General features: G+C 42.2%; 1 protein-coding gene across 3 annotated transcripts in view; it reads right to left on the bottom strand.

Moving 5' to 3' along the window:
• Positions 1-23,883, bottom strand: part of DIAPH2 (diaphanous related formin 2) — a 1,637,420-nt gene extending 1,613,537 nt beyond the window's left edge. For all 3 annotated transcript variants that reach the window (XM_077484914.1, XM_077484903.1, XM_077484922.1), the window contains exon 1: positions 23,380-23,883. In XM_077484914.1, the coding sequence (XP_077341040.1) occupies positions 23,380-23,493 (114 nt within the window). In that variant the 5' untranslated portion in view covers positions 23,494-23,883. The remainder of the gene's footprint in view (positions 1-23,379) is intronic.
• Positions 23,884-24,214: the final 331 nt, after the last annotated feature.

Below are 24,214 nucleotides of genomic sequence, written 5' to 3'. Positions count from 1 at the left end.
TCGCCATCACTGCCCTAGAGAATAAAATGGCGATTGTTGCAATATTTTATGTCACACGGTATTTGTGCAGCGGTGTTTTAAGAGCAACTTTTTGGGAAAAGGGACACTTTCATGTATTTAAAAAAAACAAAATGGTAAAGTTATCCCAATTTTTTTGCATAATGTGAAAGATGACGTTACGCCGAGTAAATAGATACCAAACATGTCACATTTTATAATTGCACACACAGCCCAATAATAATAATAATAATTTCTTCATTAGTTTAGGCCAATATGTACTCTTCTACATATTTTGGTAAGAAAAATCACAATAAAAGTGTATATAAAAAAATAAAAAAATAAAAAAAGAGCATATTGATTGAAATTCGGAAATTGGTAAAGTCGGAAATTCTAAAATTCTGAAATTTTTAAGAGCGCACTGAATTTTTTTTTTAAGCACAACGAAACGTGGTGCAACACAAACAATGTGAACAACTCTCATTTAAATATATTGTTTGGGAATGCGTTGGGCTGTGAGTCTCAATGTTGTGTGAATGAGCCCCTAATGTGGCCCCAAAATGGTGCTTTGAATTGCTTTTTTGAACTTCTTTTTGGGAAGACGTTCGGCGCACGGGGGGGGTTAAACATAAGGAGTGCGGAGATTTCCTCTGGGCTTTGCGATAAACAGTAATTTAGAGGCTCGGGTTGCCTAGAGAGGGAAAAAAGTGAACCCGCTCTCCCCATGGAGCGATCTCGCCGATCTCGGCGCACTCACACCAGCCTCCCTTTATTTTTATAGCGGTAATCCATCAGACCGAAGTCAATTGCCACCATCTATGTGGTGACATTATCATTATCCCAACTAAAGCCGGGCCAATCCGCAGCACTGAACGCCGGCGCTCAACAAACTTTTCATGTGCCGCAATTTATATCGGAAGAAACTCCAAGAGAAAAACGTGAGCCGGGAGCAGATTAGAAGAACACCGAGCTAATTAAAAAGTGCATGATTGTTTTTTTTTTATCGTGGTTATTAAATATAACCGCGATATCGGCCAGAGTTGGTATTTCAAAGATTTGATTATTCATGAGAATTATCACATTTGCCCGTTTATTAACCACTTGCCCACCGGGCACTTAAACCCCCTTCCTGATCAGACCAGTTTTCAGTGTTGTCACACTTTGAATAACAATTACTCAGTCATGCAACATTGTACCCATATGAAATGTTTGTCCTTTTTTTTTCTCCACACAAATAAAAACTTTCTTTTGGTGGCATTTGATCACCTCTGGGGTTTTTTTTTTCATTTTTTGAGCTATAAATGAAAAAAGACCGAAAAAGTTTGTAAAAAATAATAATAATTATAATAAAAATAAAATAAAAATAATAATAATGCATTTTTCTCAGTTTCGGTATACAATTATGCAAATTTGTAATTTTTTCTTCATATATTTTGGCCAAAATTTACACTGCTACATATCTTTGGTAAAAATAACCCAAATCCATGTAAAGATATTTGGTCTTTGTGAAAGTTGTAGTCTACAAGTTATGGTGCCAATCTCTGAAAATTGATCACACCCGATGTACTGATCTCATTTCTTGAGACAAGCCAGGAAAGTACAAATATCCCCCACATGCCCCCCTTTTGGAAAGTACACAGTCCAAGGTATTTAGTAGGAGGCATGGTGAGTTTTTTGAACATGTCGTTTTTTCCCACAATTTTTTGCAAAATTAAGATTTTTTTTTCATTTTTTTCCCCCCTCAAAAAATTATTTTTTTCCACACAGCATATGCATACCACACGTTACACCCCAAAATACATTCTGCTACTGTAGCAAGAAAAACTCCCACAAGCTCAACCGCTATATAGTAGGTGTGTAGAGTAGTCGGTGGTCTGGCTAATTAAGCTCACAAGGGATCCATAGAAAGTACAGACCAGCAACTCGACAGCTTCTCCATAGAAAATATTTAAGCATTACAGTAATAAAATCATCCAAAAAAACTGACGCGTTTCGGCCTTAGGCCTTCAACAAAAAGCATAAAAATATGACATGAAAAACAAGTATATATAAGGGAAGCAGCCCTTGGGAGGTAGGTATGAAGGGCAAAATTCACTTAATTAAAAAATCAACCCATTATTGGTTACAGGTGGAGATGACCAGACCCAGGCCAAACAAACGCACACAAAAACAGGGGGTTTCAAGAGCACAGCATATTAACCATTACAGTCCCACTGATACAACGGTGGAAGATTTTCAATAAAAAATAAAATAAAATCATTAATTGCTATACTTCAGAGCATGATTTCAAAAACCGGCTAAAAATCCATCCTATTGTTCATACCCAACAGAATTCTGGTATTATAACATGTGTATCCACCACACCTCCCATTGGAGCAGGGTGCGATGAGTATCCCCCCATCTTGCAGACCATTTAACATGTTCTAAACCAAAGAAAGAAATTTGCTGCTCCTCCCGAGGATGATGATACCACATGTGTGAGACTTTTTTTTTACAGCCTGGCCACATAGAGAGGCCCAACATACAAGGAGCACCATGAGGTGTTCTAGAGACATAAATTACACATTTCATTTCTAGACTCTCTCTTAGCTCCTGTACACACGTCGGAGATTTCGACAACCAAATCCGTCGGATTTTGTCCGTCGGATCTTGTCCGAAAACTGCTGCATACACACGGTCGGACAAAGTTGCCGAAAAATACGATCTTTCAGAACGTGATGACGTAATTTCGTTACGATGGGACTACGTTCAGGCTAGTAGCCAATAGCTTTGATGTAGGAATTTGATCTGAGAATGCGTGGCACTTTGTCCGATCAAAATTCTCTACACATGATCGGAGTATGTCCGATCGGCCCAGTTGGTCGGGAAATATTTCCAACAAGTTGGAAAATTGGGTCGGACGGAGATTCGGACGGAATCAATCCGATGCATACCACACACAGTCGGATTATCCGACAACACGGTCCGATAGGACACATTCCGATGGATTCTCCGACCGTGTGTACAAGGGCTTACACTTTTGAAGGTCCCGAAGCACCAGGACAATGGAGACCCCCCAAAAATTACCCTATTTTGGAAAGTAAACACCCCAATGTATATTCTATGAAGCTTTTGAACATATTTTTTTCCACAAGTTTTTGGAAAATGGTGGAAAAAAAATGAAAACGCTTTTTTTTAAATGAATTATTTATTTTTATTTTTTTACACAAAGTTATCCATGTATAAGATATTTCTAACATATAGCATGTACATACCAAAAATGACACCCCAAAAATACGTTCTGCTACTTGTTTGTCCCGAGTATGGCGATACCACATGTGGGAGACTTTTCCACAGCTTGGCCACATACAGAGGACCAACATGCAGGGAGCACCATCAGGTGTTCTTGGAGCATAAATTACACATATAATTTGACTACCTATTACACTTTTGTGAGACACTGATGGGCACTGTAGTGGCATGGATGACTACTGATGTGGCATGAATGTGGCACGGATGAGCACTGATGTGGCATGGACGTTGCCCTGATTATCCCTGATGTTGCACATATGAGCATGAATGAGCCATGGGTGAGCATGAATGAGGCATGAATGAGCATGGATGATCCATGGATGAGCCACGGTGGATAAGCATTTTTGGGCATGGATGGGCCATGGATGAGCCATGGATGAGCCATGGATGAGCCATGGATGAGCATGGATGAGCCATGGATGAGCATGGATGAGCTATGGATGAGCCATGGATGAGCATGGGTGGCTGGGTATGGATGGATGAGCATGGCTTGGCATGGATGGATGGATGAGCATGGCTGGGCATGAATGAGCAAGGATTAGCATGGCTGGGCAAGGATGGATGCATGAGCATGGATGGGCATGGCTGGGCTTAGATGAGCATGGCTGGCCATAGATGAGCATGGCTGGGCATGGATGGATGAGTATGGCTGGGTATGGATGGGTGAGCATGGCTGGATGACCATGACTGGGCATGGATGGATGAGCATGGCTGGGCATGGATGGAGCATGAATGAGGATGCATGGATGAGCCATGGATGGGCACAGATCAGTGCTGTGGGCACTTCAGATTACCCGGCTCCTTCCATCTCCTCACACACTGTACCGGTAAGTGGGAGGAGCTAAACCGGATATGCTCTGATCTGTTAACAACTGATCGCTTCGTTATTGGACGGAGCAATCACATGGTAAAGGGCCGCTGTCATTGGCCTCTTACTCCGTTCAGTTACGCGCCACTTCCAGAGGGCCCAACAGTCACTGAGATTTCCCCGGGTGCATGCCCCATGACGGCCTCCCAGAGTTATGTGGCCGCGCTGTAGCCGTCATTTGGCTATGGCCCATTGGCAACCGGTTAAAGACTGAGGCGTCCATTTATAATAAGATAACATAGTCATACAACAAGTAATTCTGCATGTACATTCGCTCTGTGCAAATTGGGCAAAAACAAATGTTCTTTAGGCTATTTCTCTTCTGAACGAATGTTCTTAGATTACGGATAATAGTAAGATAAAGCATTATGGCCACTAGATGGAGCTGAGAATCATAGAAAAATACTGCATTGTGGCCACTAGAAAAAAAAAAGTTTAATTATAAAAATATAATATATATTCCTATCTATTTACTAAGGCTAGCAGCATAGGGATTAAAAATAGTTCATGCTGATTGAGAGTGAAAGGATTTGGGATGCAATTAACAAGGATTCGCAATGCAAGCACGGCATGCGCTTCATGCGTTTCATAATCATACGCATTTTACTCAACGCTAATCGCGAATGCGGGTTACAACTATCGTTTTGTAATTTTTGTAAATATAGGCTTTGGATTGAGCTGGGCTGGGTCAGAACCTCTGGCAGGTTCGGGGTTGCTGCCAGTGACCCTGTTGGGGAGATTCGGAAATGGTGGATTTCCCATCACTTCCTGTTCCCAGGGAGAATGATCACCAAAAAAACAAATAGAGAGGGTGAATCCCCCCATAGGCAGCACTAAAAACTAGACAAAGGGTCTAACCCTTCCCTATTCTAGCCAGTTATGGCCATGAATACATTGTATCCACACTGCAGTATTTTATACCAATGATGTCAGACATCAGAAACGCACACACCTGGATTACATTTCCCTTCACAATGAGGATTCCGGCAGACGCTCCGCCATTGACTGAGATCTACGAGACGGAAAAGACTCACCAGTCCAGATAAGCTCCATGGCTGTCTTGGCATTGCCACCCAACTGCGATCTGTGGGGCATCTACAACACGGATCTCTTCTACTAGCGGGTCCCCCGAGACGGATCCCCCATAGAGATCATTTTCTACTCTACACAACACTTAAATAAAGAGACCCCCCCGGGGACGGAGACTCCTCGCTGTCTGTGTTCTCTCTCCATGGAGGTCATTAACTCAACAACGACGGCTTTCCAAACCAAGCCTGCAGCAAGAAGCCGTGGAGGAACTACAAGTCTTAGAACGATGTTAAAAAGGAAGATACACTATATTGTCAAAAGTATTGGGACGCCTGCCTTTACACCCACATGAACTTTAATGGCATCCCAGTCTTAGTCCGTAGGGTTCAATATTGAGTTGGCTCCGCCCTTTGCAGCTATAACAGCTTCAACTCTTCTGGGAAGGCCGTCCACAAGGTTTAGGAGTGTGTCTATGGGAATGTTTGACCATTCTTCCAGAAGAGCATTTGTGGGGTCAGGCACTGATGTTGGACGAGAAGACCTGGCTTGCGGTCTCCGCTCTAATTAATCCCAAAGGTGTTCTATGGGGGTTGAGTTCAGGGCTCTATGGGGGCCAGTCAAGTTCCTCCCCCCCAAACTCGCTCATCCATGTCTTTATGGACCTTGCTTTGTGGACTGGACCAAACCATTTGGTGGAGGGGGGATTATGGTGTGGGGGTTATATTTCAGGGGTTGGGCTTGGCCCCTTAGTTCCAGTGAACTCTTAAGGTGTCAGCATACCAAGACATTTTGGACAATTTCATGCTCCCATCTTTGTGGGAACAGTTTGGGGACGGCCCCTTCCTGTTCCAACATGACTGAGCACCAGTCTTCAAAGCAAGGTCGGGCAGATATGAGCGCTTTTGGTGCTTTTATTTCCATAGAAATTAATAGAAATGTGGCGTTCACGCGCTTTTCTGCTCAAATGAAAATGTGTAAAAAATAAAATAGTAATGCTATATGAATAAATAAATGTAAAAATAAGTAGAAAAATAACTAAAAATCATCATAAATAAAATAAATTTATAGTATGTATAAATTAATAAAATAGTAATGCTATATGAATAAATGTAAAAATAAATAGACAAATAACTAAATGCACTAAAACTGCATAGGTGTGAATCCAGCCTAAGTCAGGCCCTTTAAAGTTCTCTCCAGACCCCAGATCAGCCCCTCTAAACTTTTCTTTAGACCCCAAATCAGCCCCTTTATACTTCTCTCCGGACCCCAGATCAACCCCTTTAAACTTTTCTTTAAACCCTAGGTCAGTCCCTATAAACTTCTCTTCAGACCCCAAATAAGCCCCTTTAAACTTCTCTTCAGACCCCAGATCAGTCCCTATAAACTTCTCTTCTGACCCCAAATCAACCCCTTTAAACTTCTCTTCTGACCCCAAATAAGTCCCTATAAACTTCTCTTCAGACCCCAAATAAGCCCCTTTAAACTTCTCTTCAGACCCCAGATCAACCCCTTTGAACTTTACAGCAGACCCCTTCAGACCCCTTTAGGCTTGGTTCACACTATCTTTGGATGCGGCTCACGGAAGGGGTCCGGTGCGTCTCCATTCACAGTGTCAGGTCCGATTTTCAGCCCAAATTCTTCTCTGAATTTTGGACCTGAAATGGACCAAAAGACGCACAGGACTCCTGTGCAAATCGCTGCAGAGATATGTGAATCGGCTCCATAGAGGTGGTCACAAACTTCTGCTATGCAAATTGGATGCAGAGAAATCATCATCCAATTCACATAGGTGTGAACCCGGCCCAAAACCTCTCTTCTCATCCCAGATCAACCTCTTCTTAAACTTCTCGTTAGCCTCCTCTTTAAAGCAGGATTAAACCCAAAATCAAACATGGATTATCTTCCAGTTTACAGATTCTAAGATGTGGTGGCTGCATTTGTTTCTTCATTTTTTAGGCTTGCTTTCTTCTATTTTCATCTGGTAATCCAGCCAAGCAAGTCTGTTGTTGTTCTCCTGTGCTCCTTTGTCCAGAGTGTGGGGCGCGTTACTGTCCAGATCACCAGGTGAAAACACAGAGGGGAAAAAAGCCTTAAAAAAAAAAGAAAACAACTGCAGCCACCACATCTAATGACTGGTAAGCTGCGATATGAAATTTTTGGCTTTGGGCTTAATACCGCCTCAAGCCCCCCCCCCCCCATGGGCATGCTGGGACTTGTAGTACTTCCACAGTTGGAGACTCGCAGGCCTCATCAGCTGGTTAAAGAGTCCAGGAAATCCCAAAAAGAAGAATCACAAGAAGTTGGTATGTTACCATCATTTCCTCCTAATGAGGCCACTTCCCCCTCTTCTGCTACAATGTCATCGGAGTGTAGAAATGAATTGTTTATAATCCCCGGAGAAGAGGAAACTATTCAGGGAGGGAAATGTAAATATTTATTCTACACCCGGTTAGTGCAAAATGCCTCCAGGGCTCCCAACAAACACCTGACAGGGCATGAGAGCCGAGGGTGGAACGCGGATCTTCAGCGCTGATCTAGTGACTCTTCTCTGGGATTTATCGCGAGAGCCCGGCCATCATCTGTGCGTAGCGTCTTTCAGCAGTTTTTCCAGTGTTTTCTTTTCATATTTGTATGCCCATTTTTATACAGCATTTTTTTGTTGTTGTTGTTTTTTTATATTTATACAGCATTTTTGAGCTTTGCCGTTTAAAAAAAAAAATTATTAGCCAATAGAGAAAACTTCTATCTGTTGCATCATTTGTTGATAGGGATTCCAGCTTTCTTTTAGCTTTCCCATTAGCTTTTATTTCTTTTTTGATTATTATTATTATTTATGTATTATTGTGGTTTTTGTTTTTTGTTTTTTTTGGGGGTAAGGGGTTAGCATTAAGGTTAGGTTAGGGTTAAGATTAGGAGCTAGGATTATCTATTATTTTTTATTTTAATACCACTACTAATACTCAGCGTAGTGTCTTTGAGCACTACGCGCAATTGTGAAGCGTGACGTGTTTGGGATCCATTTACTAGGGTGACATCATCGTCTATATTTTACCAAACATTTTGGTTACGTATTGAATTTTTTGTAATTTTTTGCATTAAAAATGTAAAAAAAAAAAATTCCCCTCCAAAAAATTGCATTTGAAAAACCACAAATACCACGTGACATAAAAAATTGCAAAACCCATCATTTTATTCTCTAGGGTCTCTACCCTAGATATATATATATATATATATATATATATATATATATATATATATATATATATATATATATATATATATATATATATATATATATATGTGTGTTATTTGTTTTTTGAATAGAAATATCTTTTGCTAAATACTTACCCCTGAGAAAGGAGACGCGGCCACTCTGAAACGCGTAGGGTGCAAAAGTACTATAAAGTACTATAGACCACTGTACTCTATACATACTGCTGACCATGCTGTTTAATGCATTTCTTTTGCTACATATATTTTTTTTATGATATTTACAATTAATAAATCTATTTTATACTCTCTATATATTTCTACTTATTGTAAGTGCCTTAAAAGTCCACCACTAGGGGTCTTTCTGCTTGATTTTCACATGAAAACAAAAAGTGCCAGAAAACGCCAGGTCTTCCAGTGGTTAAATAAAATAAAGACATTTACATAATGTCTTGATTTAAAATAAATACAAAACCCACCATTTTATTCTCTAGGGCAGTGATGGCGAACTTGGCACCCCAGATGTTTTGGAACTACATTTCCCATGATGCTCAGCTACACTGCAGAGTGCATGAGCATCATGGGAAATGTAGTTCTAAAACATCTGGGGTGCCAAAGTTCGCCATCACTGCTCTAGGGCCTCTGCTTTAAAAAAAAATAACAATAATAATATAAGTGTTTGGGGGTTCCAAGTAATTTTCTAGCAAAAAAAAAAAAAAAAATAATAATTTTCACATGAAAACAAAAAGCACCAGAAAATGCTAGGTTAAATAAAATACAAATGTTTGGGGGTTCTAAGTAATTTCCTAGCAAAAAAAAAAAAAGATTTGCACATGAAAACAAAAAGTGCCAGTAAACGCCAGGTCTTCAAGTGGTTAAAAAAAATAAATACATTTACATAATGTCTTGACATAAAAAATAAAAAAATGCAAAACCCACCATTTTATTCTCTAGTGCCTCTGCTTTAAAAAAAAAAATACAAATGTTTGGGAGTTCTAAGTACTTTTCTAGCAAAACAAAAAAATAGATTTTCACATGAAAACAAAAATTGCCAGAAAACGCCAGGTCTTCCAGTGGTTAAATAAAATAAATACATTTACATAATGTCTTGATGTAAAAAAAATACATAACCCACCATTTTATTCTCTAGGGCCTCTGCTTTAAAAAAATAATAATAAATATATATAAATACATGTTTGGGGGTTCCAAGTAATTTTCTAGCAAAAAAAAAAACAAATAATAATTTTCACATGAAAACAAAAAGCGCCAGAAAACGCTAGGTCTTCAAATGGTTAAATAAAATAAATACATTTACATGTCTTGACGTAAAAAAAAAATGCAAAACAAACCATTTTATTCTCTAGGGCCTCTGCTTTAAAAAAATATATATATATATATAAATGCTTGGGGGTTCTAAGTAATTTTCTAGCAAAAAAAATTAAAATTATTTTCACATGAAAACAAAAGTGCCAGTAAACGCCAGGTCTTCAAGTTGGGTAAATAAAATAAATAAATGTACATAATGTCTAATATAAGGCACAGAGGATTATTTCTGAGAAATAACGTGTGCCGAAAACTGCTCCCAAACTAACTTCAGCTCTATGAATTCTACTAGAGAGATAGAAATGTAACAATTCAAATTGGTTTAGCATTGAACCGGTTAGGCGCCATGATATTAGGTGCATGAATGAGCGGCGGCGGTGACACTTCTCACTGTGACCAGAGCCTGCGGTCACACAATGTATGTAACCAGCTCAGATCAATGGATGGCGCTAGTAAGTCACATGACCTTGTTTTCTTATTAACTCAAACGTGAAAGGCTTTGCCGAGTAAATACGTACTGGATACAAAGAAGCTTAGTGAGTGTGTCTACCGCTTGCTGAGATTGTCTCCATCACTGACTGTGACCATTGGCAAGACTTCAACAATTCCCTATAGGCCACAAAGGATAGCTCAAGAGTCTGGGCCCGGGATTTAATAAAATACTATATATTATTTTTATGATAGGATCGGTTCATAATATAAAAAATTTGGTTGTAAGGATACTTCTTAGGTCACACTTGAGCGTCTTTAACCACTTTCAGACCGGGCCATTTTGCTGACTTAAGACCAGACCACTTTTTACAATTCGGCACTGCGTTGTTTTAACTGACAATTGCGCGGTCGTGCGACGTGGCTCCCAAACAAAATTGACGTCCTTTTTTTCCCACAAATAGAGCTTTCTTTTGGTGGTATTTGATCACCCCTGTGTTTTTTATTTTTTGCGCTATAAACAAAAATAGAGCGACAATTTTGAAAATAAAAAGCATTATTTTTTTACTTTTTGTTATAATAAATATCCCCCAAAAATATATAAAAACATTTTTTTCCCCTCAGTTTAGGCCGATACGTATTCTTCTTACAATAAGCGATTTTTATTGTGACTGCGACATTATGGCGGACACATCAGACATTTTTTTGACACATTTTTGGGACCATTGTCATTTATACAGCAATCAGTGCTATACAAATGCATTGATTCCTGTGTAAATGACACTGGCAGTGAAGGGGTTAACCAGGGGTTGGCAGTGTAAGGGTTAAGTGTGTCCTAGGGGCGTGTTACTAACTGTGGGGGCTGGGCTTTGTGTTAGTGAACACTGTTCTCTGCTCCAATCACATGGAGCAGAGATCAGCGTTACTTGTTGCTAGGCAGAACTGGGAGATGCTGTTTATAACGGCATCTCCCCGTTCAGCCGCCCCGTGAGACGATCGTGGGTATCCCCGCTGCGATCAAGTCCGTGGACCTGCAACCGGACTCACGGGGGTCCCGACCGGCACGCGCACACGATGGCAGGGCAGCATATAAAAATGGACGCACCTGTACGCCAATATGCCTGCCCGTGCCATTCTGGCAACGTACATCGGCTTGCGCCGGTCGGGAAGTTGTTAACCACGTAAGGACCGGAAGGATTTGCCCCCTTAATGACCAGGCGCCATTTTTTTGGGATACGGCACTTCGTCACTTCAACTGACAATTGCACGGTCATGCAATGCTTTACCCAAACAAAATTCATATTCAAAAAAATAAAAATTGATATTTATATATATATAAAAAAGCAAAAAAAAAAAAAATTTCTTCATCAGTTTAGGCCAAAATATATTGTTCTACATATTTTTTGGTAAAAAAAAAAAAGCCAATCAGCAGGTCTCAGCCAAAAAAAACATTGGCTGAAATCTGCCAACAAACTCTTGCTGTGTCCAATCAGAACACAGGTAAGGAGGAAGTACACCGCAATGTTCGGGTATGTCGCAGCGCCTGGCTGTGCCACCTAAATGGTTATTATTACTTTAGCTAAATACATTCCCGATGCATCAATACAAAAGGTGTTCAAAGTCTTAAAGATCGTTTTCTATAGAAAGCAGCCAAAAGCTGAGTAGAAAAGCTTGTACCCTACCAGCATGCAGATAAGGACCTTTGTCCTGTGCAGGGAAGCAGTGGTCACTAGTGATGGATGAACTTCCGACGGGACGTTTCGCGAACGCGGACCGCGAACGCGGCCGATAGTTCGCGAAACGTAAAGTTTGCGGCGGGCCCCATTGACTTCAATGGGAGGCGAACTTCGCAAACCTTTAGGTCAAATTTGCAGCCACAAAATAATTATTAGCTGGGCAAACATAGTCCCACCACATGGCCAATGACATAACACATGTATGAGGTGAATTTGGGATCGATAACTACAAGCATTCTTTTTTTATATGGGAAATTGTTCTGACAATTCAGGACTGTGGAGCGCATGAAGGCAATGGAGGAGAGGGAAGGTCAGGGACCAGGGTAGGCAAAGAAGAGGGTGCAGGAGATGATCACCAGCAGCGTGACATACAGCAATGACACCTGCACCGTGATAGAGGCATCTGACAACAGCACCGTGATAGAGAGCACTGACATCAGCAGCGTGACATAAAGCACTGACATCAGCACCGTGATATACAGCACTGACAGCAGCACCGTGATAGAGAGCACTGACATCAGAAGCGTGACATTAAGCACTGACATCAGCACCGTGATATACAGCACTGACAGCAGCAGCGTGATAGAGAGCACTGACATCAGAAGCGTGACATTAAGCACTGACATCAGCACCGTGATATACAGCACTGACAGCAGCACCGTGATAGAGAGCACTGACATCAGAAGCATGACATTAAGCACTGACATCAGCACCGTGATATACAGCCCTGACAGCAGCAGCGTGACATTAAGCACTCACACCAGCACCGTGATATACAGCACTGACAGCTGCACCGTAAGCAGCCCCAGGAGTAAGTCAGCACAGCACAGGGATGGTGTGATCCCCTCATAATAAGAACCCCCAGGAGGAAGTCAGCACAGCACAGGGATGGTGTGATCCCCTCATAATAATAACCCCCAGGAGGAAGTCAGCACAGCACAGGGATGGTGTGATCCCCTCATAATAAGAACCCCCAGGAGGAAGTCAGCACAGCACAGGGATGGTGTGATCCCCTCATAAGCAGCCCCAGTAGAAATATGACACCGCTCAACCTCTTCAAAGAGGAGGGTAGGGGCATATAGTAGGGTGTGCTTTTTTGGGACAAGGAAGTGAGCCAAATGAAGAAAGAAGGTCTGTGTGCTTGATTAAAAAAATTGTTTATAGACATGTACATGGTCTACTGGTCACATGTGTTGAATTCCTCCGAGATCCATACCTCATTCATTTTTAGAAATGTGAGGTAGTTAACACTGTCGTGAGCTAGGCGAGTCCGCTTATCGGTCACGATCCCCCCTGCTGCGCTGAACGTCCTTTCGGACAGGACACTGGACGAGGGGCAAGCCAACAGTTCGATTGCAAATTGGGCAAGCTCTGGCCAGAGGTCAAGCCTGCCCACCCAGTAGTCCAGGGGTTCATCACTCCTCAGAGCGTCCACATCGGCCGTTAACCCGATGTAGTCGGACACCTGACGGTCTAGGCGTTCCCTGATGCTGGATCCGGATGACACCTGTCGATGGGTCAGCTGAAAGAATGACCTCATATCTGAAGTCACCAACACATCTTCAAACCCGGCCTCTTCTTGCAGGCGCTGTTGGATTGGTACCCGCAAATCCTTCTCTGGGAGTGGGAATTACTCCTCTGCCAGCGCACACGCAAAAGCAGAATGCAGCATTTCTCGAAGCAAGGCCTGGAAGTGCTGCATTCTGACAGCCCTCTGCGGCGGCGGTAACATTTCCGCCATTTTGTGTTTGTACCGGGGGTCTAAGTACGTTGCCAGCCAGTACTGGTCCTTGACCCTTATGCTTTTTATACGGGGGTCCCTATTAAAACACTGGAGCATGAAGGCCCCCATTTGCACTAAAGTGGAAGCGGTGTGGTGGCCTGGCTCCTGCTCATCATCCAGGATAATGTCGTCCTCTTCATTCTCCTACCAATGAAGGACTGCTGCAGTATAGGGCAGCGGTCAGCAGTAGTGCACCTCAACCCTATGTATTGTGGACCGATAACAGTCCTTATAGAATAGCAGACTGTACCTCACTCAACCCTATGTACTGTAGCACCCTAGACCAAGTTACCATTCCTTATAAGAACTTTTGTGGACCAAGCAGGTTGTGTGTGACTGATTAGCAGACTTTACGTCAGTCCCTATACCAATGAAGGACTGCTGCAGTATAGGGCAGCAGTCAGCAGTAGTGCACCTCAACCCTATGTATTGTGGACCGATAACAGTCCTTATAGAATAGCAGACTGTACCTCACTCAACCCTATGTACTGTAGCACCCTAGACCAAGTTACCAGTCCTTATAAGAACTTTTGTGGACCAAGCAGGTTGTGTGTGACTGATTAGAAGACTTTACGTCAGTCCCTATACCAATGAAGGACTGCTGCAGTATAGGACAGCGGTCAGCAGTAGTGCACCTCAACCCTATGTATTGTGGACCGATAACAGTCCTTATAGAATAGCAGACTGTACCTCACTCAACCCTATGTACTGTAGCACCCTTCACCAAGTTACCAGTCCTTATAAGGACCTTTGTGGACCAAGTAGGTTGTGTGTGACTGATTAGCAGACTGTACGTCAGTCCCTATACTGCTGGAGGACTGCTGCTGTATAGGGCAGCGGTCAGCAGTGGTGCACCTCAACCCTATCTATTGTGGACCGATAGCGGTCCTTACAGAACAGCAGACTGTACCGCACTCAACCCTATGTACTGTAGCACCCTACACAGACAAAGTTACCAGTCCTGATAAAGAGCTTTGTGGAACAAGTGAGTTGTGAATGATTATCAGACTGCAACAGAAGGGCAGCAGTCAAGTATAATATTCTTTCTATATTTGGAAGAAAGAATATTATACGTGTACAAGCCTATTACCATACCACTGATACCAGTCCTGAAAAGAACCTTTGTGGAACTAATAGTAACAGCAACTGTTTAAACTAACCCTCACTGCCTGACACACTGCTTCCTTCCTGTCCCTATACAAACTGGCAAAAAAGAGGAGCCTGGAACAATTACTGGTTACTCGAATAGCTCTTTTGTGGACCTGATAGTAACAGCTAATGATGATGATGATGATGATGATGACTAATCTGGCTGTCCCTACAGCAGACACAGCGCTCTGTCCCTTTCTCTAAACTGACAAAAGACACTCAGGCTGCTGCAACAATCAGTAGCACAGCAAACCTATATACACCTAACACCTATACCAGTCCTGAAAAGAACTTTTGTGTACCAAATAGCTAGCGATTTATCTCTCCCTACTCCACACAGCAACCTTTCCCTACAGTGACAGAAGAAAGAATGTAAAATGGCCGCCGGATCGGGTGTATTTATAAGTTAGGGGGAATGTCCAAGTGTCCATGTGCTGTCATGTCTCAATTGGCTGTCCTGTACCCCATGATGGATGTGTCATAAGGTCAAAGTTCCTTTACACAGTAAAAACACGGAAGTCCGCCGGGCGAACGACGCCAATAGTCCGCCGAACTGGCGGACCGCGAACAGCCGAAATTCGCTGCGAAACGACCGCCGGGCGAACTGTTCGGCCATCACTAGTGGTCACTCTGCGAAGGTCAAATATGCCCTGTCAGTCATAGCTATAGGTCTCCAGGAAGCATAAGCTCATTTCTTGGACCAAGATAAGCCAACACCACATGTGAAGAGCATGCTAACTTCATGTAGATACTGGCCTAGGAGCCATTTTCACCCAAATGACAGTCTGGGGATGCATGAGTTCTGCCGGCACTGGGGTGCTACAGTTCATTGAGGGAACCATGAATGCCAACATGTACTGTGACATAATGAAACAGAGCATGATCCCCTCCCTTCGTAGACTCGGCCGCAGGGCAGTATTCCAACATGATAACGACCCCAAACACACCTCCAAGACGACCACTGCCTTGTTAAAGAAGCTGAGGGTAAAGGTGATGGACTGGCCAAGCATATCTCCAGACATAAACCCTATTGAGCATCTGTGGGACATCCTCAAATGGAAGATGGAGGAGCGCAAGGTCTCTAAGTGACCAGTGGCAACCTGTGAAGCTCTGGTGAACTCCATGCCCAAGAGGGTTAAGGCAGTGCTGTAAAATAATGGTGGCCACACAAAATATTGACACTTTTGACTCAATTTGGACATTTTCACTTAGGGGTGTACTCACTTTTGCTGCCAGCGGTTTAGACATTAATGGCTGTTTTTTGAGGGGACAGCAAATGTAGACTGTTATACAAGCTGTACACTCACTACTTTACATTTGTAGCCAAGTGTCATTTCTTCAACACAACAATTAAATAATAAATGTCCCCCAAATATATCTATAAAAAAAACATTTTTTTTTTTGCCTCAGTTTAGGCCGATCCGTATTCTTCTACATATTTTTGGTAAAAAACAAAAAAAAAAAAAAAAAAACAAATCTCAATAAGCGATTATTGATTGGTTTGCGCAAAAGTTATAGCGTCTACAAAATAGGGGATAGCTTTATGGCATTTTTATTAATATTTTTATTTTTTTTTAAATGGCGGCGATCAGCGATTTTTATTGTGACTGTGACATTATGGCGGACACATTGGACATTTTTGACATATTTTTGGGACCATTGTCATTTATACAGCAATCAGTGCTATACAAATGCATTGATTCCTGTGTAAATGACACTGGCAGTGAAGGGGATAATGAGGAAGTAAACCCTGATGAGTTTACTTCCTTTTTCATTCCCTGCAAAGGTAAAGCATAATTGACTACTGTGCATCGCATACTACCCCATTATGTGTCACTTACCTGACACAGGAGCCAGCGATGTCACCGCTGTCCCCTGTAGTCCGGCGCATCCATCTTCTCGGTGGGTCTCGCTGCTCCGCCACTGTCATTTGGCGAAGCTGCGATGACGTCACTCCCGCACTTGCGCACGGGAGCCACCGCTCGTGGCATATCGCCATTGACTGCGGCGCGCTCAGTACGCCTGCACGCCGCTGTCTACGGTGCAGGAGATATTTCTTGGACCTACAGGTAAGCCTTAATCTGGGCTTACCTGTAGGTCAAAGTTGGTTGTAAGGGTTTACAACCACTTTAACCACTAGGGGGCAGTGTAGGGGTTAAGTGTGTCCTAGGGGTGTGTTTCTAACTGTGGGGGGGGGGGGGGGCGTGGCTGTGTGCGACACGTCACTGATCTCTCCTCCCGATCACATAATTTTTTTTTTTTCTAACAACACACAGCCATTAATGTCTAAACCGCTGGCAACAAAAGTGAGTACACCCCTAAGTTTAGGAACTTTTGCGCAAACCAATCAATATATGCTGGATCAAATACCATAAAATACCACCAAAAGAAAGCTCTATTTGTGGGGGAAAGAAAATAACATAAATTTTACTTGGGTACAGCGTCGCACCACTGCGCAAATGTCAGTTAAAGTAAAGCAGTGCCGTATTGCAAAAAAAATAAAAAATGGCCTGGACAGGAAGGGGAGTAAATCTTCCGGAGATCAAGTGGTTAAAGCAGAATTCCACCCAAAAATGGAACTTCCGCTTTAGGGGAGGTGACCCCCTGACATACCACATTTGGCATGTCATTTTTTTTTTGGGGGGGGGGCGGATAACCTCTTTTTAGAGGGTCCCAGCTCCCACTTCCTCCTGGCACAGCGTGACACTGGAAGGGAGATCACCTCTCCCCCCCTCCCTCTCGGCAATCACCTAGGACACGTCACAGGTCCCAGATGATTGCCCGGCTAGCGAAATCTCATTTTGCTGCCCCCCTTGGCTCCACCCCCGTTTGCCCTGCTCATGTATACCCCACCTTTTTAATGAAGCGCCCATCAAATGCAGCCTCACCAGAGCCCATCAAATGCAGCCTCACCAGAGCCCATCAAATGCAGCCTCACCAGCACCCATCAAATGCGGCCTCACCAGCATCCATCAAATGCAGCCTCACCAGCACCCATCAAATGCGGCCTCACCAGCACCCATCAAATGCAGCCTCACCAGCACCCATCAAATGCAGCCTCACCAGCATCCATCAAATGCGGCCTCACCAGCACCCATCAAATGCAGCCTCACCAGCACCCATCAAATGCAGCCTCACCAGCACCCATCAAATGCAGCCTCACCAGCACCCATCAACTCAGCCTCACAAGTGCCCATCAAAAGCAGCCTCACCAGAGCCCATAAAATTCAGCCTCACCAGCGCCCATCAAATGCAGCCTCACCAGCGCCCATCAAATGCAGCCTCACCAGAGCCCATCAAATGCAGCCTCACCAGAGCCCATCAAATGCAGCCTCACCAGAGCCCATCAATGAATGTTTGCTTGCTTCCATTCTTTCAGGAATCGGTACACAGACACAGTCCTCCGCCGCCGCCGGAGCGGCGGCTGCCTGCTGATGCTGAGACTTAGTTGCTTGCTGCAGAGAGAAGAGCGTAACTAGACCAGTGGCCAGGCGCCCTAGGCAGCAATGCACCCTAGGCGGCTGCCTAGTTTGCCTAGTGGTAGCACCGGCCCTGTATTCACACTAGAATGCAGTGCAGGAAACTCATGTTCCGTACCGCTTTCCCACACTGCATTGAAAGCACACTGCTCTTGCGATCTGTGGCGAGTGTCAATGCAAAGTTAACACCCCAAACGCAGTTCACAAACACAGTGCTTTCTTTCGGGCACTTAAATGCCTGAGCCCATCCTTACTCTCCTGCAATGATCAGTCTTCTGCTGAACCCCCCCCCCCTCAGTCCCATACAATGATTCACTGGGAAGACCAGTGTACTGCCGTTTCTCCTCCTCCATGACCCCCCTCCCAGTCTCATACAATGATTCACTGGGAAGACCATTGTACTGCCATTTCTACTCCTCCATGACCCCCCCCCCCCCAATCCCATACCATAATTCACTTGGAAGACCAGTGTACTGCCGTTTCTCCTCCATGACCCCCCCATCCCATACAATAATTCACTGGGAAGACCAGTGTACTGCTGTCTCTCCTCCTCCATGACCCCCCACCCCCAAATCCTATACAATAATTCACTGGAATGTCCAGTGTACTGCCGTTTCTCCTCCACCTCTCTGTGCACCTGAGAAAAGAGTGTATAAGCACTTAAAATAAAAAAAAAATTAACAAAAATAAAAAAAAAGGTAGTTATAATGTTTTCTATTTCTTTTCTATTTTAAACTGAATAAGTTGTTTCACAAGGTGAGGATTTACATATACTTTATAGAGGAACTGCAGTCTGCTCACATAATTTGTGATAAAAAAAAACATCTTTGCCATTCTGAAGCTTCCCTCCAACCACTTTGCATATTATTTTATGTATACTGTGATTCTGTGCTTGCCAAGTATGCTGCAGAAATCTCCCTCCACCGAGTTTGGCTGCATCCATTTTAAATGTGGGCAGCTGAAGCTGGATTTACACACCTCCAGCTCTGCCGCACTCATTGGCCCTCTTACGACTCATCCCCCCCCTCCCTTCCTGGCATACTCTTGAGAGAGAGTGAGCTGTGCATGATGTCATGAACCTAGACTAATGCCCATACAAAAAAACAGGAAGTGGGCTGTTTAAGGTATTTACTGGCAGCAAAAAATAAATAAAAATGTTTTACTATCCAAATTTAAAACAACAACAAGGGCAGAAGATTTAATAGATGGAAAGATGAAAAAAAATTACTGAAGGTACGCGAAAAACGGTCTCACCCTGCTCAGCATTTTACAAGGTGAGGAATTACATATGCTTTAAGTCCTGCTAGATCACTTCATGCACCTTTTGCAGGTATATCAAATGTAAAAAAAATAATAATAATAATTATTAATAATAAATAATAAATAATAATAAAATTTGTTAAATAATAATAATAAAAAAAAAATTCAAATAAGTGGCTATACTGTTTAAAAAAAGAAAAAAAAAAGACAGTCTCACCCTGCTCATCTGCCCTCTATTTTCTGGCACTGTTTCAAAAATATAGAGGCCAGTCTGCTAACAGCCTAAAGATTTACTGCTGCTCAGTGGCTCCAGGCTTCAGAAAAATGACCGCCTCCAGCAAGCACAAACAGGAGCAATGCTGGAGACAATTTACAACACACACACACACACACACACACACACACACAATTTTTTGTAGCATAATTAATAACGTTGTATATATATTCCTCGCTAAAGAACAATTTAATTATTTTTTTATCAGGCTGTTATGGGTAAAGTTCCGCATTCACAAAATGCTTGTTAACAAGTGACGTCATAATGCAATGCCAAAGAACTAAAAGAGCCCGTAAATACCGACAGGAGACCCGAATTGCATCAAGCACTGTTATGGGTAAAGTTCCACTTTCACAAAATACATACAGGTATATCAAAAGTAAAAAAAAAAAAAAAAAAAATAAGTGCCTATACTGTTTTAAAATAAAAAAAATAAAAAACAGTCTCACCCTGCTCAGCTGCCCTCTATTTTTTGTCACGGTTTCGAAAATGTAGAGGCCAGTCTACTAACAGCCTAAAGATTTACTGCTGCTCAGGGGCTCAAGAAAAATGGCCGCCTCCAGCAAAAAGAAACAGGAGCAAGGCTGGAGATGATTTACAACACACACACACACACACACAATGTTTTGTAGCATAATTAATAACATTGAATATATATTCCTCGCTATAGAATTACACATACTTTAAGTCCTGCTAGATCACTTCATGCTGGCCCTTGTTGCAGGTATATCAAATGTAAAAAAAATTATAATAATAATACTAATAAAAAAATATATAAAAAAAATGTAAAAATGTAAAAATGTAAAATAAGTGCCTATACTGTTTAAAAAAAAAATGAAAAAAACAAAAAAACAAACAGTCTCACCCTGCTCAGCTGCCCTCTTATTTTCTGGTACGGTTTTGAAAATGTAGAGGCCAAGCTGCTGACAGCCTAAAGATTTACTGCTGCTCAGGGGGCTTCAGAAAAATGGCCGCCTCCAGCAAGAAGAAACAGGGACAATGCTGGAGATGATTTACAGCACACACACACACAAATATTTGTAGCATAATTAATAACGTTGAATATATATTCCTTGCTAAAGAACAATTATTATAATTTTTTTATCAGGCTGTTATGGGTAAAATTCCACTTTCACAAAATGCTTGTTAACAAGTGACATCATAATGCAATGCCAAAGAACTAAAAGAGCCCTTAAATACCGACAGGAGACCCGAATTGCATCAAGCACTGTTATGGGTAAAGTTCCACTTTCACAAAATAAATACAGGTATATCAAATGTAAAAAAATAAATAAAAATAAGTGCCTATACTGTTTTAAAATAAAAAAAAATAAAAAACAGTCTCACCCTGCTCAGCTGCCCTCTATTTTCTGGCACGGTTTCGAAAATGTAGAGGCCAGTCTGCTAACAGCCTAAAGATTTACTGCTGCTCAGGGGCTCAAGAAAAATGGCCGCCTCCAGCAAAAAGAAACAGGAGCAAGGCTGGAGATGATTTACAGCACACACACACACAATGTTTTGTAGCATAATTAATAACGTTGAATATATATTCCTCGCTATAGAATTACATATACTTTAAGTCCTGCTAGATCACTTCATGCTGGCCCTTGTTGCAGGTATATCAAATGTAAAAAAAATTATAATAATAATACTAATAAAAAAATATATTAAAAAAAATGTAAAAATGTAAAATAAGTGCCTATACTGTTTAAAAAAAAGTGATCTAAAAAACAAACAGTCTCACCCTGCTCAGCTGCCCTTTTATTTTCTGGTATGGTTTTCGAAAATGTAGAGGCCAAGCTGCTGACAGCCTAAAGATTTACTGCTGCTCAGGGGGCTTCAGAAAAATGGCCGCCTCCAGCATGAAGAAACAGGGACAATGCTGGAGACGATTTACAGCACACACACACACAAATATTTGTAGCATAATTAATAACATTGAATATATATTCCTCGCTAAAGAACAATTATTATAATTTTTTTTATCAGGCTGTTATGGGTAAAGTTACACTTTTACAAAATACATGAAGAGTCATTTTACAAGGTGAGGAATTACATATACTTTAAGTCCTGCTAGATCACTTCATGCTGGCCCCTGTTGCAGGTATATCAAATGTAAAATAATAATAATAATAATAATAATAATAATAATAATAATAATAATAAAAAAAAATGTAAAATAAGTGCCTATACTGTTTAAAAAAAAAAAAAAAAAAAACCCTCTTATTTTCTGGAACAGTTTCGAAAATTTAGAGGCCAGTCTGCTAACAGCCTAAAGATTTACTGCTGCTCAGGGGCTCTGGGCTTCAAAAAAATGGCCGCCTTCAGCAAAAAGAAACAGGAGCGATGCTGGAGACGATTTACAGCACACACATACAAATTTTTGTAGCATAATTAATAATGTTGACTATATATTCCTCGCTAAAGAACAATTTTTTTTTGTTTTATCAGGCTGTTATGGGTAAAGTTCCACTTTCATAAAATACATGAAGAGTCATTTTACAAGGTGAGGAATTACATATACTTTAAGTACTGCTAGATCACTTCATGCACCTTTTGCAGGTATATCAAAATGTAAAAAAAAAAAAAAAAAAAATAATAAAAAAATAATAATAATAAAAGTAAAATAAGTGCCTATACCGTTTAAAAAAAAAAAAAAAAAAAAAAAAAAAACAGTCTCACCCTCCTCAGCTGCCCTCTATTTTCTGGCACGGTTTTGAAAATGTAGGGGCCAGTCTGCTAACAGCCTAAAGATTTACTGCTGCTCATGGGCTCTGGGCTTCAGAAAAATGGCTGCCTCCAGCAAAAAGAAACAGAAGCAATGCTGGAGACAATTTACAGCACACACACACACAAATTTTTGTAGCATAATTAATAAAGTTGAATATATATTCCTCGCTAAAGAACAATTATTTTATTTTTATTTTTTTATCAGGCTGTTATGGGTAAAGTTCCGCTTTCACAAAACGCATGTTAACAAGTGACATCATAATGCAATGCCAAAGAACTAAAAGAGCCCTTAAATACCGACAGGAGACCCCAATCGCATCAGGCACTCCAAAAACTGACAGCGGCAAAGGGTTAACAAGCCTACTGAGTTGATTCGGCGGCAGCTGCCTGGAGAGAAGACACAATGGTGTCATTGGAGGAGAATAGAACATTGTATGCCAGGGATGCTGCGGAGGAATCAGTGCAAGGCACAGGGAGGCAGGACAGGTGAGAGCAAAGCTATCAATGTGACTCCCCCCCCCCCCCATTTCTTCTTCTTTGGGATCTCCCCAAACCCCCCTCCTTCCTCATGGTTGGGCAGACATCCCCTCCTCTCTCCCAGCATCACCTAGGAAGAAAGCCAAGGGAGGGGGCAGGCAGGAATAAACACAGTCACATCATGTAGTGGCAGTAGGCGCTGCCACCCCGGCCTGGCAGCTTCGACAGCGGCGGGCACGGCAAATGCAAAAATTTTTTTTTACAAAATTAAATAAATAAAAAGCGACCATGCCCATTGCGCGCTGCGAGCAGGTCAGCTGACACAAATCAAAGCCTCCACTCACCAGCTTGGGTTTGTTCTTGCTCTCGTCCGGCTCAGACGGCTTCCTCTTCGGATTCCTGTCGGCGTTCTTCCCCGGAGAATCCTCTCCCCCAGCCGCCATCGGCTGGCTCTCCATTTTTTCGTCCCCCCAAATTTTTGCAGATGCCAGCCAATGAGGGGCCGGTGTTTCATCCAGTTTTGGGGGTGCGTGGTGGGGGGGGGGGTTGAGGGGGGAGGGTGACAGATACCACCTATTATCTCTTTATTAATTATGGTAGTGTGGATTTTCCCCCTCCCTGGCGCACACACCACCGCCGCTGCTGCTGCTGCTCCTCCTGCCTCTGATTACGCGGGCTCCTTTAAATTCTGTGTATATGTTGTGCAAACGTGCTGCCTCTGACATGCCTGCCCGAGTGGCCGGGCGACCGGTTCCCCCGAATAGAGGATTGCTCACAGCTCTCCTGCAATGAGTGTTTGCATGCTTGAATCTTTTATTTTTCCTGTGTCTCCCTTTAAGGCTGAGCTGAAAGGAATCAGAACTGTCGTCTGCTCACCCTCCCAACCAGGAACTAAGAGCACCAGGCTGTAACAATCAAAGGCCTATCATGCACACATGGAGAGCAGCAAGCTGAGAAAAAAAAAAAAAAAACCTCATGCAGCTTCTTTGCATATCCTGTCTGACAATTAGAAAACTGGGCGTCGCGCTTCGGGAGAAAAGTCGTACAAATTAAAGATGATGTCGGAGACAATGGCGACTAAATGTGACGCGGACTTCTAATTATAGTAGATCTGTAACAGAGAATCCAGAAAGTTTGGAGCTCAAGTGATACCCTTTAATAACTTAAACTATTAAAGAT

This window comes from Lithobates pipiens, unplaced genomic scaffold (assembly GCF_037356315.1).
Source record: "Lithobates pipiens isolate NorthernLeopardFrog02 unplaced genomic scaffold, aLitPip1_a1.2 Scaffold_1, whole genome shotgun sequence".
Taxonomy (NCBI): domain Eukaryota; kingdom Metazoa; phylum Chordata; class Amphibia; order Anura; family Ranidae; genus Lithobates; species Lithobates pipiens.
Note: the sequence above shows the minus strand (reverse complement) of the source record. Positions and strands in the feature narration are given on the sequence as shown.